This window comes from Lycorma delicatula, chromosome 3, assembly GCF_047948215.1.
Source record: "Lycorma delicatula isolate Av1 chromosome 3, ASM4794821v1, whole genome shotgun sequence".
In the NCBI taxonomy this organism is placed as follows: Eukaryota; Metazoa; Arthropoda; class Insecta; order Hemiptera; family Fulgoridae; genus Lycorma; species Lycorma delicatula.
The window spans coordinates 167340929-167357903 of record NC_134457.1 but is presented as its reverse complement, the minus strand read 5'-3'; the positions used below and the strand labels follow the sequence as shown (position 1 = coordinate 167357903).

Below are 16975 nucleotides of genomic sequence, written 5' to 3'. Positions count from 1 at the left end.
ATGTTGTAAAAAGTTCAAAAAATTTTTCAAGAAAATTAGATATCCACACACATAAATTCCTGAATATTTATCTATTATGGTAATGTCTTGGTACATATACACACACAACAGTTTGGATAAAAAAATGCAGACAAATATTTACCATATGTCAATGTAAAAATTCAACATCACGAAATACAACAGTTCAATGGTTATGACTGGGCACATTTACAATAGCTTTTTTACATCTTACTGGGGTAAAAAGCCAGAAAATGAGACCTAACTGGTAACAAGTCATTTGTACTAAATTTTGAGTAATAAATTTTAAAAGAATATCCAATGATAGCAAAGCAGACTGATATATGTTTGATTATTTAGTGAAATTTATTGGTAATCATTACAATTTGTAACATAAAAAAACCTTTTGAATTTCAATTTTTATTAAAAGTTTTTCCATTTAAATTCCAGAAGTCACAATTTTATTTATATATGATTGAAAAACGATTGATAGCAGTATGTACGAGTATTCCAAAGTTCACGCTAAATTAATAGTGTGCTTTTTAGATTACTAGGCTGAAAATATAAAAATAGTCTAGATGTAGATTTAATTCATCCTAACTACTTATCCTTTTGAAACCAAACTCCTAAATTTATAATATCAACAGTATCTACCTTAAACATAAGCAAGTGTATCAAGTTTGAATAAAAAACATCAAATCTGGAGGAAAATGGAAATTTTTTTAATAAAACTCTAATCTTTGAATTTGGGAATAATTTTGGGAACAATTTTTAAGACAGGATCTTTTTTCTTTAAAAGAGCTAAAAAATTATGCAAACAAAATTTTTACTAAGTACAGCCCCACTGAGATTGATCCCTTGCGCCCTCTTTCATCTCCATTTCCGACAATCAATAATTTTTTGAAATCTCTCCATCTCTTGTGACCATAACACCAAACTTTCTTCTTCAGTGTCCTGTATATACAAGTTACTATACCAAAATTGAAGAGTTTTTGTCAAGACAGTCCTGAGTTATTAAAGCAAATAGATTTTAGTATATATATATGCACATGTGCGTGTGCACACGCACACAATCTACAGAGTTTTACTTCTCTTATTTTGTTTCTCGATGTTTAATGACCCCTGAGTCCAAAAAAGAGGAAAGGTTATTTTGGATAACATATTTTGTATTGTAATGTACTGTACTATAATTGCCAATAAAGTAAAAAAGTAATAAAAATGTCAGTCATTAAAATAAAAAAAAGAAGTAATATATATTACGAGACTAATCTCATCAAATATCACTGCAATTTACACACCTACATTTAGAATAATTGGGAATAAATGGTTATCAGTTAAAGCTGGGGTCTCTAAACCTTTTAGCCTAAGGACCACATTGACTCCTCCACTAAATTCACTAAGATCTAGCTAGCTCATCATACCAACATACTGTACTTCTGAATTATATGCAAATTTTCGTTTTGGGACTAGTTGGCAAGTGAGATCTCTATGGAGCAGGGGTGGACTGCGCTCTGTTCACAATTTTGGTTGGTACTTATGGGCAAGTGTCAAGGACATTTCATTTCAGCAGAGATAGCCAACGCAAGTGCTGTGCATTACGTACTGTTACGACTACTTACGACCATGCTAAATGTTTAGTAGTGACATCTTGCGGAAAGTAGAGAAGTTAAGGGCAGCACGTGGCAAAGCTACAGAAGTACAGCGATCTGAAAAACAAAATATAATGTGACTAGTGTGTATTGTGACAATAGTTTCTTAGTGAAAATGCAATGTGTTTAATTTAATTAAAAGTGTCTTACAAGATTTAAGCAAAGAAACTGGCATTATTTTTATTTGAAGTTACGTCCCTTTTGTGCGAATTTGTATAAGTATGGAAAAGAAATGAAAGATAAATAGTAAGTGCAGAACATTGAAAGAGCATGGAGATATCAATATTTCATGATTGAGTCAAGTGATAAGGCAATGTGTATAATTTGCAATGAAACAATATCAGTCCTCAAAGAATACAATATAAAACATCATTATGAAACTAAACATTCTCAGAATTACTTCAAATTTAAGGAAGCCTACGGTTAGAAAAATATGAATCTTTGAAATATCAGTTTTACAAACCAATCGTACATTGTATCATTCATCAACAATCTTTGTGCGTAAAATACTTGGTTATGTCATAAGTTTTAATGCCGGTTATGTCAACTGTAAATTATATGAGATCACATGCGCTCAATCATCATTACTTCTACAGTTTATTGAAGAGATTACCATACTATACTGCAGTGCGCTGGCTTAGCTGTGGAAAAGTTCTAAAGCAATCTTTTTGGTCTTCGAGCAATAACAGAATTCTTTTGAATGAAAAGCATTGTCCTCTGGCTGAGTTACAAAACAATAATTGGTTATGGAAATTACCATTTTATACAGATTTAACTAAACATATGAATGACCTTAATTTAAAATTAAAAGGAGAAAACCAGCTTCTGGCTGATTTATACACTCATATTAAGTCCGTTCGACAAAAAATTGTTTTCTTTCAATCTCAATTGAACATAAAATGTTTCATGCATTTTAATACATCCAAAACATTCAGTTAACAAACTGAGACTTCATTTCCGGTAGTTTTCGGAATTTGGATGCTTTAAAAATAAATTTTGAGTCTTGTTTTCAGATTTTGATGCAATTGCAAACAATATCAAGATTTTTCAAAATCCTTTTAACACCGATATAGAAACCCTTGCCCCAGAATTTCAAATGGAAATGATTCCAATGTTCATCATTGCTGGAATTTTATAAGAATTTTCCATTCACACTGTTTGATCTGTTGTATAAATCTGTTTGTGGCTTTTTTCCCGCTTTTGGCACTACTTATCCGTGTGAAAAAACATTCTCCAGAATGAAATGTACAAAAAATATTTGTAGATCTAAATTAACTGATGAGCACTTGAAGTCACTGCTGATAAATTCCATTAGTAAACTTGATCCATAACTGCAAACAATTGTAAGTGGAAAGTTACAGCTATATAAATCTCATTAATCATAATTATAATGTTATGTGAATTACCTATGCATGTCACTTATTGTAATTTAAAGGTTTTACCAAACAAATTTTTGTTTTATAATTAATTTAGATTGATTAATGACAAAAATGATTATTTTTGGGTTAATTTTATTCACTGATCTACGTACAAATAAGAACGAAAATGTTGAAAATTAGATTACATTGTTCAAAGTTATTATATCAAGGGTCTTAAATCTTTCTTCGCCTCTAGAGTACAATTTAGTACAAACAATATTTTTATCAAATATAAAAATATTTATAGGCCTAGTCTGTCATCCTAAGCAAAAAAAAAAAAAATGCATATTTAGAGACACACTACTTTTTAACCATACAAAAAAGATTTTGAGTTTTTTTACAGCATTTTTTTACTGAGGTATGCCCATTTGGTTTAAAAAATTCTTAAACTGTTACGTATTTACTAAATTCAGCTGTGTGACATTTACTACTTATTAAAGATTCAATAAATAATGAAAGAAATTAAATATGACTGATATAACAAACATTTTATATTTTAATTATCTTACATTTATTATATAAATATATAAGTATTTAATAAAATAAGATAAATTTTTACAACAATTTTTTACTTAAGATTGATGTGTTGTGTCATTTTATTCTTTACTCAAGATGATTACTGAAGGGATGATTGAAGAGAAAACCACAAAGGATGGTGTAGGCTGTAGTACATAAGACAGGGATGATATAGATTGCTCAAACTAGGAACAACTACAGAGAATGGCTCAGCTCAAGAGATAAGGCTCTGGAAACTCAATTTACAGAGATAACAACAGAGAATGACAGATCAACAAAAGTTTAATCTAATTTATAAATTTTATTTATGGGAACCTTACCTGCAATATCTGTTTTTAGTCAACTCATTACTTAAAATACAGAAGAAAAAAGGCAGCTGTAAAAAATAAAATGCTGTTGTGGTTTTTAAGCCACCAACCAAATAGTGTTTGAAATTTTTATATGGTATTTTGAATATTTTCCTCACACTAGAAGACCAAAAACTGCCACTATTGATGCAAAAATCATTAGATGTTTTGCATCTAATTTGAGGACCCTCATTCAACAACTTGGAAAACTGTTATTCTCTATAAAATTAGTTATTTTCATTTAACAAAAACAATAATCTTCACCCTAATACGCTAAAACTTGTGCAGCAATATTCAGAAGATTTTTATCTTCATATAGGGTTTTGTAATATTATAATTCAAACAATAGATTTGGATGCAAATTTTTCTAATTCAATAATATGCAAAGAAGAAGCTAAGTTTAAGTTAAATGGCCATGTGAATAGGCATAACTGTCGTTACTGAAGCAACAATAATCCCAAATGGATTTACAGTGCCCTGGGAAAGTAAATGTTTGGGCACGAGTAGTTAATAATCATATTGTAGGGATTTTTATTTCAGATGGAAATCTTACAGGAGATACTTATAGCAACTTGTTAGCCAATAGGATTTTACCAAATATCCAGGAAACTTTTAGACAATAATTAGATAACCTTTGGTTTCAGCAAGATGATGTGCCACCTCAGTGTTATCTAATGGAACAGCAAATTTTAAATATAAGACATTTCCAGATCAATGGATAGATCGTAGAGAAGCCCATGACCTGCCTGGTCTTCAAATTTGTTACCTCTAGATTATTATTTTTGGGGTTACTTAAAACATAATATATACAAAACAAAACCTGTAAACATTGATGACTTGAAAAACCATATAATTGATGAATCTGCAAATATACAATCAAGCATGATACAAAAAGTTATAAACAGATATAACTTACGGTTTGCACACTGCCAAGCTGTGGAATGGAAACATTTTAAACATTTTTTGCAAAATGAAATGTTTCAAAATTTATTGTATTATGTAAATAAATTTATCTAATTTTTAAAATTAATTATAGTTATAATTAACGTAAATAATATCAGTTAATCTAGCCATTTAATTTGTAGTAGTGTTGCAAATTATTAGTTACTATGTACGAGGGTAAGTCAATTATTATCCGCTATTTACTTATATTTCTGTTTTGTTGGTAGTACTGTCATTTTGTGTAGATGACCCATGTGTGGTTTAATTGTTATGTCTGTGCAGGTTTGATGTTGCTAGGTTGGTTCTGTTATCACTGCCCTGCTGTTAACCATGGCTGCTCTGCTTTCTGTTTGCACCAAAGAAGAGCAATGTTCAGTGATTTGTTTTTTGTGGTTGGAAGGTGTATCAGGGGCCGAAATTCATCGAAGACTTTCGGTACAGTATGGAAACAATGTGTTGCCGCAACGGAGTGTCTATTCTGATCTCTTTTAAAACACTTTCATAAATTTTTTTATGCTTCCGAAATGTTTAAAAAAAGCTATAACTAACTCCTATAAAATTGGCAGTAATAATTTACTGGAGTACAAATCAGTAGCTTAAGATTTTAACTCCTGTTCATTAAGGCTCAATTTTTTTTTTTTTAAAGGTGTATGATTTAATTTTTGCTAGACTTCACATTAATAAAATTAGTTTTAGAGCATAAATACAAAAATTCAAACTAACTTTTTATATTTAATTTCTACATTGGATTAAATATAAAGATATATTAAACAGTCATTTCATTTATATATCTTTCTTTGCATGTATAAAAAAACCCTGAAATCGATATTTCAAATTAATAACCACAATTTTTTTCAGATATTCAAGAAAATATAAGAAAAAAGAAAACATTTTCAAGAAAATAGAAAATAAAAATTATATTCATAATATTTACACTCCTAACAACAAGCTTTTTTTTTGTTTTTGTAGGAGGAAAACGCTCTGCCAGCCACTGTCTGCCCATGCAAGATTAGTGTCAGGCTTTCACAGACTAAAAAACCTACCCCTTAAACAGAAGACCGGATACCCCACCTTTCAGCATAACTCATGGCCTGTTGTTTCATGTGTGGGCTTCTTGTTTTGTGTTCCCATGTGTTGTCGTCCTCCTCTTGCCATTCCCTTCTCTTGTTTTGGGCCTTCTCACGATCAGTGAGGGAGTCTTGGGCACCTCATCAGCAGCGACGACCTTGAGAGTCAGGGGATCAGCCCCTGACTACCTCCCTGCCCAAGATATCCCTTCCCCATCTACTTGTGTTGCTCCGGTGCTGCGTGCAGACGATCTCTGCATGCCTATCTACTATTCTATGCCTCTGACCTCTTACAGCAGAAAATGCTACCTCTTAATGCAGATAATGATAGATAACTGAAGATGGAGTTCCAAGTCCTATCATCTTGTAATATCTAAAAATGGGAAATCTTTGATTTCCCACCTTTAAAGATTTTATCAAATTTCTTAATTTGAGACGTTAACTTCTTGCAAATGCTAATGCATTCACTTCAAATATGCAAATGAAAACAAAAAACGAAACCAAAGGACAGTGTTATAACAATCCAACCAAATCTTTTAACACTTTACTTTAAATCATAACAAACAATTTAAAAGAAATAATGTTAAATATTATTCAAAATTTAATTCTAATCAATGTTTGTTGTATAATTCAAACCATCATTTACCATATTGTAAAGAATTTAAAAAATTTGTCCATTGAGGATCATAAAGCCTATCTGGGAGATAATAATTGTTCTAATTGTTTATGCAAAGGTCATTCTATTAATGATTGTCATTAAAATACAATGTCAGATTTGTAATAAAAAACATAATACTCTCATTCATATGGACAAAATTAATGATTCTAAACTAGAAGACAATAAGTCTGAAATAAATACTTACTGTTCATTTAAAAATCAAACAAAAACAACAGGCTTTGAAGAAAGAAAAAATTACTCTCTGGATCTCAGTAATAAATAATCAAACTTAGCATACAGCTAAACTAAATAAATACATTTAAAAAAAAAATCTTATATTTTTAACAAAAACACAAATTTAAATACTGTATAGTATGACTGTCAAAAAGGTGGCACAGTTTGGAAATAGTTATGACAATGCACATGCATGTTACCAATATATGAGTACAGCAAAAGGCATTTTGGGTTATAGTGAAAAATATAATTTTCAGCTTCATGTTTCTAAAAGGCATCTTCCAACATCAAAGTTCAAATAGCAATTAAAATATGGAAAAAGATAAAACAACTAAAAAAATAATAAAATAAAAACTTTTTCTATTTGTGTGCTTCAATTCATGTTCAGTAAAACAGTATGTAGTCACATTGTACAGCTTCAATAATTTCTAGCTGATGTTCCAATCACCTTGGGCACCATAAGTAACTTTATAGATAGTTTCACATTTTTCTTCTACATTAGCTAAATGAATATTACTCATTTTATTTTGTTATGCAATTATTTTTTATGGGAGAGGTTTCTTACCAAAAGAGATCAACAACAAAGTCGGAGTAATTATTTTATACAAATAAAGATAATTTATTTTAATTAATTTTTAACAAATAACATTTAAAATTCCCTTTTGGTGCTTTACAATGTTATCAATGTTCAAAAGTCCTTTATAACATTGCTGTCAATATTATTATTAATTCTTTTAAAATTAGTGTTAAAATAAGAGAGATGATATTACAAAGAAAATCTCCCTTTATTAAATACAGAATAGAAGCTGTGTCAAGAATATTTGATTTCAGTAAACTTTATTTGTTTCTTTTTTTTTGTTGCTATCCTTGAAATACTCTTTCCTGTACACTTTATAAAAACATTAATGCCTACACTCTATAATACTAAATAATCATAAGAGAGAATAAAAAAAGGGAAGCTTTTATTTATTGGAAAATTTTAATAACAATACTAAATATTGTTTTATACAATATAGATTACTAATTTATAGTTTTACCAGGAAAATTATTCTTGACATTCTACTTCATTATTTTTAATTATTTTAGAGGAAAGAATGACTTCAATTGAAAATGATTTCTTTATAAAATTACTCACATTTTTATTACTATCACTAAAATTAAATGGCTATAAAACTCAATTATCAATAATAAATATTATATCCCTTAATATATTGATCTGAATTTAACAAATTGACTTTAAAACAAAAATAATAAAATTAATTAAAATCTAACAAACATTAATGATTGTTAAAGCAACAATCAGCCATAAAAAATGTAAAAGCCAAATTATTATGGTCAATTCAGAATGACAGTATGGAAGCAGTCAATGCTTATGGAAAGTGACTGTGCCCTTGACTTAAGACTGAGAAATGTTAAAAATAATATTTGTTACACATTTCAGAATAACAGAGAACTTATATCTTCCTAATCATTCTGCCTGACGGCAGGTCCCTTACAAGTACTACTGTTCCATCCATTTCTGTCCCAAGCCTTCTTCTTGATATCCTTGTAATTTACAATCTTCACCCTCTTCTATTAACTTCATCCTTATAAGGTTACTTTTATTTTGTATACTTCCTGGATGAGTGCTCTTTCTTTTTTAATCCTGTTCATCATTTCCTCACTCCTCACTTTATCTGTTTATCTTGGTTTCTTCCTCCTTCTTCATATCCGTATCTCAAAAGTCTCAATCCAGTCCTTCTCCCTCATTGTCCATGCTTCATTTTAATACACAACAAGACACTCAATAAATAGCATTTGGCTAATCTCTTCCTTAACTTTAAGTCCAAACTTTTAATACATGGTAATTTCCTCCTTTTACTGAAGTCTTCCTTTGCCATCAATATGCTTCCTTTTATTTTCATTGTGTTCTTCCAGTTAGTTGTCAGTCACCATAGCCCCAAATATCTGTAATTTTCTACTTTTTCTATTCTTCCTTCACTTGTTCTTATCATTAAATCCTCTTTGATGTTTACTTCCATTGCTTTAGTTTTTCCTGTATTTATTTTCATACCATTACCATATCATCAGCAAATCTTATGCCTCTTAGTTTTTGTCAATGGATAAAAAAAGCTAAGAAGGTATTATCTTATACCTTCTTCTCTTTCTTCTAATATACTCCTTATCATATCTTCAATATAAATATTGAACAGTGTCGGTGAGAGGACTATCTTGCCTAACATCTCAACCTAGACCCACCCAGTCATATTTTTATTTACTTTCATTGCTGCTGTTTGTCTCACATATTATTGCTTTACTAAACCTTGTCTTTCCATTCTACTTTTTTCTCTTTAAGAATGTCCATCAATTTCTTCTGCTTTCATATTGTAATCCAACCTTTATCACAGCAAGTAAACAGAACAGTAAAGATATATGTATATATTATATGATAAGTAACTGTGTTAGTTTGATTTGGCAGGCACAATTTTACAAAATGAAACAGGTTTTAATTATGTTTGAATATTTCCTTAGATTTATAATGTTGATATTTTCACAGTCATCCATTTTTTCTGACATCTTATTATACAAACAAAAAAAAATTACAAAAACTGAACATCATAAAACTCAGGAGGAAATTTATACTCCAACTGCTAAGAGCAGAATATCAAATTATGATCAACTGTCCATTCTGAAATGTCAAAATTCTGCAAAAAAACTACTAAAAAGAAATAATCTAGAGTTTTAAAGTTTTAAAAAATCTAAAGAAGTTTTAAGTACCACCTTATATTTATACAATATTTAATTTGTAACTTACTTTAAATTTCTGCTCATCTGCCTTTGTATTAGGCAGATGAGCAGAAAGCTCAATTTATATGATGTAAGCTCTCTCCCACAATCCAGAAAGTTAAAGTAAGTTACAAATTAAATATTGTATAAATATAAGGTGGTACTTAAAACTTCTTAAAATTTGTACATAGCACAAAAACTAGTTGAATTGCTAAGTTGTATAGCTCAAGACACTACAAGCTGCACTTCTTCTAGTCAGTCTGTCAAGTAGTGTCATGCTATGTGGTTCTGTGCTTTCTTTTGTTTTTAGGAATTTTTTAATAATACATTTGAGTTGTTTTATGATTCTATGGTGAAGTGAAAATGAATGACATTAAACAGCAATGAATTTGTATCGAATTCTGGTACAAACTCACCAACAAAGCAAAGGATTGCCAGTGAATTCTGCAATATTGAACGAAAACAGCACCATGTTAGAATCTGAACCAAGCTGAAAATTTTTTGAAACTAACCATCTCTTCTTCTTGAGCAATATTATTAATGGCGATGAATCATAATATTTATGGTTATGACCCTGAAAGAGGCAGCAGACCTTGCAATGGAAGAGTTTGAAGTCACCATGACCAAACAAAATAAGGGACGCATGAAGCAATATCAGGCCAAACTCTGAAATTCTGTGATGTTCTGAGGTGGCTCACAGAGGATATCCAATACCTCTGCATCTGTAATGGACTGACAAATGGCAAAAAATCTCTGTTCCTACACCCATCCACTTATCATTGTATGTAAATTCATTATCATTATAATTGTCAATAAAAATAATTTCCCATCAAGAGAAGGAACTTTTATCAAAAAATAGTTTTAAGACGAAAGTTCTTATTATATAATGCAACTTCTTTGTTCTCATAAATTTTTTGCTAAGATGAATTCTGAATAAGAAAGTAACAAATTTTTAACTACAAACTTTTCCAATTTCAAACTGAACAATATTTTACAATAAAATATTTTTAAAAGCTTACATCAAAATGTTTTCAGTCTTCTAGTCACTTTATGTCTAGCTACAGAGCAGTTAGTTAGTCCAGCTGCAGTTAGTTTGGTTGTCATAATAAAAGTTAATTTTTGAAATTAATATTACCACCTATCATCATGGAGAAAATCATAGCAATGTAAAAAACATTTTTTTAGTAAGAATGGAAGGAAGCCTTCAGAAAATTATAAAATGGTAAATGCTGAGAAAAGACTATTAGGCAGATTCAATAAAAATTATCTAAGCCCTTTTTTGGATCGCCAAGGAGAGGACCTTGAGATTAAGGTTAAAAAAAATGCTGGAGAGCCCAAGATCTTAATTGATCAGGTACATGCACGGCTTCAGGAAGTGAAGATTTCCTCTGGGGAAAGAATGGATAGACTGGGTCGCAGTCCATGTAAAAAATCTGGACTGTGAAGACTCTAGGGAAGAGTTGCTTTGGGTGTTAATGAAGGACTCCTGCAGAAAGATCAGCATGATCTACAGGTGACTTCTCTGCGACCGGCATATGGCCAATCACAGAATGCCACCGTAATTCTCCTAAAGAAAGTGGCAATGGCATTGGTTGCAAAGGGATGGATTCGGATTGGGTGGCAATCTTGCAGTGCTCCTGAGAGAAGGAGGTTGCCGATCATTTCAATCAATAGGATTGTCAGCATAGTGGACTCGCTCTTTCCTAGACTGAAGAGTGGCAAATGCCGCTTTGGGATGAGACTAGAAGGATCTCCCTTCTGGAGCTTCAGGGAGACGCAGCTGAACAAAACATAAAGAAGAGCCTGGGACCAGATGGAGTGCAGGTAGAGGTTGTTCATCTAGTGGTAAAAGCATTCCCATGGACACTGCTAGAATGCATGAACAACGCATTCACACGGGGTGCTTTCCCTGAATGCTGGAGGGTCACGAGGATGGCACTGCTTCCAAAGCCAGGAAGGGACCCTGAGGATCCAGGATATTTTCAGCCAGTTTGTCTACTAAACACACTGGCAAAGATTTATGAACGTATCATAGTGAAGAGACTTGCGGATGAAGTTGAGCAACTTAAGAGACTCTCCCCCGTGCAATTCAGCTGCAGGAAGAGGTGGTCAGCAGTCCATGCAATTATATGAATCATGTATTTTGTGGATTCAGCAGCAAATGGAACTTGGAGGACCTGTGAGATACCTGCCCTGATCCTCCTGGATGTGAAGAACACCTTCAACAGTCTCCTGTGGGGAATCATTGGGAGGGCATTGGAGGCGAGAGGGTGTTGGACCAGATCCAGAAAGTCATCAAGGAGTACCTCAGTGACAGGAAAGGGATACTGTTTCAGTATCCTATGTTACACATAGGATACTGAAACAGAAGGTAAGGAAGAAAGATAATGATAGGAGAGAAATGCCTTGTTTTGCTCCAAGGAATGTCTCGTGTGGCAGGAAGGTCTCATGAAGTTTTCATCATGAGGATTAGGATAATACAGTAGCACAGACTTACTTTGCTAGTTTAGCAGCCTGGTTAGTTTTAGTTTGTAGAATTATAATTTCTTTCATATTTGTATTTATATTGTGTCATGATTGCTGCTGTGTTTATTAGTTTGGGAATGTGTATGTGTGGCACTCCACACAAGATTTTAAGGGTGGTGGGGTAGTTGTAGTTTTTGTTTCATCCTCATAAATCGGATGAGGATATAAAACTATGTGCCATTGTTAACATGTCTTCAGTTTAGGGTCTAAGTATTTATTATTGTGTTGTATCATGTGTTATAATTAGTACAAGTGCTATCTTGTGGTGATGGAGGAATGTAGAGCTTTGTACAATAATGTAATGAAATAATGTGTACTGTATTGATGTGTCTTATTGTAGGTTATGCTTAATCATTACACTGTAAATAATTTTTATTGTAATGTCTCATAATACTGGTGTATATTATCCTTTGTAGTTATGAGTTTATTTGTGCAATGTAATGTACATATTATTAATGTGCATTTTTCTTTCTGATGTTATGTTTTTATTGTACAGCAAACAAATATTGTAAAGTTTTAAAAACATTGGTGCATATTCTTTGATGTAATGAATGTATCTTTGTTGTATGGTAAACTTTGTGTAGTAATAATGTAGTGTTAGGGCATGTAGTGAGATGTCTTAAATGTATTGGTAGTGTGCTTTGTGTATTGTATAATATAGTGAATATATATTTACTATACGCAGTTCAACACATATGGTCTTGGTGGTGGATCACGCATGTCATTATGAACACTGGGGTTGTTGTGTTCTGATGCATTTGTTTATAAGAAAGAAAAAAAACAGACAGGGAAAACTTCAAAAAATTCAGGAAGTCTAGGGTTGAAGCACGGTGACGTGTAGGGCCAGGGAGATAGCCTCTATGCCTAGGGTGTTTTTGGCTCATCTACACGTGTGAGTTGGTTACTTGGAGCTCCCTGATGATGGTATAGAGGACTCTCAAGGTGTGAGAGGGTTGCAGACAGCAAGAAATATGTGTAGGAGGGTAGTTCTCCAGTGGAGGGGTGTGTCAGCTGTCCAGAAGAGGAAGTCGGTGTGTTCCTATGAGGCTGGAGGGAACCTGTTGGGAAAGCCCCTTGAAGGGGTAAGTCAGAGAAAGCACGACACCCTGAGGTGACTGTGTTGTGCCTAATGGTTGGGACTGGTTACCTTGGGGATGTTTAAAAATAAAAATAAAAACCTTTTTTGGGAAACTTTTTTTGGAAGCAAATAAGAACCAACAGACAAAAATGATGATGACTGAAATTGCAAGAAAAAGTTAGAAATAATGTACAAACTAATATATATTTTTAAAACACTATAATAATATGATAAATAAAGTGAAATTTTCTTTATAACTTCATCATTTTATGTAATTTTACTTTCCCATCTAGACAAAGCAGAGCTATGGCTCTAAAAGGGAAAGAATTGTTTGTAATTGGTCCAATTTGGGCTTATGCGGTTTTCATCAGATCTTGACGTTTTGACACCTAAGGAACTCAAAAAACTGGATGAGAATTTTCTGGATGCTATGTTTATATGTACACGTCTATGTTTGGTGTTGGCTTCTAAATCACCTTATATCTCCAGAACAACTGGACCAATTTTGACCAAACTTGGTCAGTTTACTTCTATACATGGGGCATTGATGCCATTAAATTTTCAACTTAAAAAGTGAAGGGGGTGAGGCTGTAGAGCAAGGTCACCCTCAGTATCTTGAGATTTTGCCTAATTAAGGTCTATTTTTCTTAGGCATATTTGTTAACATTAGAAAATAACAATATTTGCAAAAAAATCACACCTTCCCCCCATGCTTTAAACTATGTTGTAACATCACAGGTGACTTGGTACCCATTGCATTAAGCCTTGCGGCTATACCGGTCTGCCGACTGTACAAGCGAAATTTGTTCTATGCAAGTTGTGAAATTACATTAGTTTATTTAGTGCTGACTGTTATTACTATTATTACCACACCCACGCAAATTAAATAAGGTATGTTCACGTTTTAGTTAGAATCATTGAATTAAATAATCAAAAAAATATTATTCATATTTAAATAAAATTATAAATAAGTTGTGTGTGCATGTGTGTGTAAGCTGTGCATAAAAAACCACGGTGTTGTTAGCTTTTTTATTTATAGAAAAATTTCATACGTTTTAAAAAAAAAACAGTATGCAAGGTTACCTGATCTGAAGCAGGTATCTTTTAATATGTTATTATCTACACCAACTGGATAAAAGTGGAGCATTTACTCTGATTTTCAGTAGTTACCCAATAAAAGGCCTTAATATCTGTTGCTGAAGTATAGGTTTCATGATCTGATACCTTATTAATCTTCTATCTGATTGTTATTCAATGTCTCTTTAATGCAATTTTTTATACGAGTTCCAGAAATGTTTTCATACCTACTGGGTTGGTCTAGTGGTGAACACGTCTTCCCAAATCAGCTGATTTGGAAGTCGAGAGTTCCAGCGTTCAAGTCCTAGTAAAGACAGTTATTTTTACACAGATTTGAATACTAGATTGTGGATACTGGTGTTCTTTGGTGGTTGGGTTTCAATTAATCACACATCTCAGGAATGGTCGAACTGAGACTGTACAAGACTACACTTCATTTAGTCATACATATCATCCTAATTCATCCTCTGAAGTATTATCTGAAAGGTAATTACCGAAGGCTAAACAGGAAAAAGAAAGAAAGAAAGAAAGAAAGAAAGAAAGAAAGAAAGAAAGAAATGTTCACATAAGAATGTTTATAATATACCAATAATTTTTAAGCAAAATGCACAAACTGAACTGAGAAACTTTTACCTAATTTTAGAACAGTTTTGTTTTATAATATGAAAACAACTAGAGTTACTATTTTCTTTAAAAAAAAATCAATTTTTTTATATAACAGCACTCTTTTCAGAAAAAAATTAATATGCTTGTAGTATATCAACAGCTTTTATTGAAAAAAAAAAACATAACTGTATTTAATATCAACAGTAAAATATGGTACTTTTTGCTGCAATATCTTAGTTGTTCTACAGAAATACGATATGTATTAATAATAATAACTATGAACAAATACTAAAAGGGAGCGGTTAAAAATAAAAAATATATAATTATGATTACTTAATTTTTTGGTAGGAAAATAGTATGTAGTAATGCATTTCTTTTTTAAAATATACAAATGAATGTTACAAAATTCATTAGGACATGCACTTTTAAATTCAGAAAAAATCTATAATCCAAACTTAATTAAAAATCAAATAATACAGTAATCCAGAATCATATGCATGTTAAGATGTAAACATGTTTTTTTTTTATTAAAAAAACAATTACTACTATTATTTATCAGAACCTGACTGATATTGCAAGTGAATCATCTGAGCAATAAAAGAGACTACAACGTTTTTGATTAAGATACCTAACATATAAATTTTTAATGTGCTAGTCTTTTTATGCAGAAGTACTAAAACTTTCAATATCATTAGTTTCTTTAGTGGACTAAACACAATTTTGAGAAAGATTTATATTTTCGGTATTCTAATTAGGTTAATAAATAAAGTACAGAAGTATCTTATTCAGATTAAAAGGCTAAAAATAACAAATGAATGTTTAAGGAGAATTAAATGAGACATTTTCAAAAAACAATACAATAATGTTTGATAACCTACAATAATGGTGTTTATGATGTACCTGACCAATGGTTCTTAATTCCTAAATTTAAAGTAAAACACTGACATGGAAAATTATATTTGCATAATTTCTCTGTTAATTTTATTTTAAATTGTTAAACTTCATATGACCAGGCTGTACCAGTCCCGGATTAACCGAAGTCCACATCATTGAAATCTAAATTAAAGATTATACTGTACTTAAAACTAATTTGTAACAGTTGCGATCAATAAATAAATTAACAATTACAATTTAATTGTTTCTAACTTACAATTAATAGTATACATCTTCTGAGTAAGTAATCTTAATACTTAATGTACAAAAAAAAAATTTACCATAGTGTTAATGGTAACATTTTATGGAGAGACTAATTAAAATACTAAAAGAAATGCAGTAGTAGCATTTCAACTTCTGGTCTAGTATATCATAATATTTTTATCGACTTAAACGTAAAAATAAGGCATGTTTACAATGGTTAGAGTTTATAGGAAAATATTTATCATAAAAATTTTGAACAAACTGTTCAACTTTGAATCCAAATTTCTGGTATAAAAATAAAGAAGGATTATCCACTCCAACATGTAGCGTTATATCTTTACCCATACATGTCTGAAAAATTAATAAAAATTATAACTAAAATATAACAAATATCTTAAAAATTATTTCATAAGTAATTGATAACAATGGATAAGGACTACAATTAAAATAAAATTTGTTAAAATTACCTGTATTAAATGGTATAACATAAATGTTGCAATTCCACAATTTCTCCAACCAGGTCTAGTTAATATAAAAGTTATATAACAATCAGTTGCAGTAACATCAGGTACCATTAATGCAAATCCAATGATTAATTTTTTGTACAATGCAACACAACTAAAATCAGGATATTGTAAACTTTCTGACACTGAAAAAAAATTACAACTGTAAATTTGACAAAAATTTAAATAAACAATTAATGACAAATTGAACAAATGACATTGAAAAAACACAATTTAGCAAAATTCCCAGTACAGCATTGATTTATATTTCTAGCAACACAAATCTATAAAAACATGTAACTTAACTATAATAACACATTTTCCCCCTTACAAAATCCTTTCCAAAACAAATAATTTAAAACAAAATCTGCACTATTTTAATTTAGTTCCTAATTAAGCATATATATATTTTATATTTGGTATAAAAATGTTAAATTAATTAAAGTTTCCTTTT

General features: G+C 31.0%; 1 protein-coding gene across 5 annotated transcripts in view; it reads right to left on the bottom strand.

The window, feature by feature from the left end:
• Positions 1-16975, bottom strand: part of Atac2 (Ada2a-containing complex component 2) — a 58251-nt gene that overhangs the window by 24274 nt on the left and 17002 nt on the right. Inside the window, exons 7-8 of one of the 5 annotated variants that reach the window (XM_075360964.1) lie at positions 16486-16667; positions 765-1703 (exon numbers count right to left, since the gene is read on the bottom strand). In XM_075360964.1, the coding sequence (XP_075217079.1) occupies positions 1686-1703; positions 16486-16667 (200 nt within the window). In that variant the 3' untranslated portion in view covers positions 765-1685. Of the gene's footprint in view, positions 1-764; positions 1704-15178; positions 16370-16485; positions 16668-16975 lie in introns of those variants that run through there. The other 4 variants (XM_075360962.1, XM_075360961.1, XM_075360960.1 and 1 more) reach the window with 4 other exon arrangements.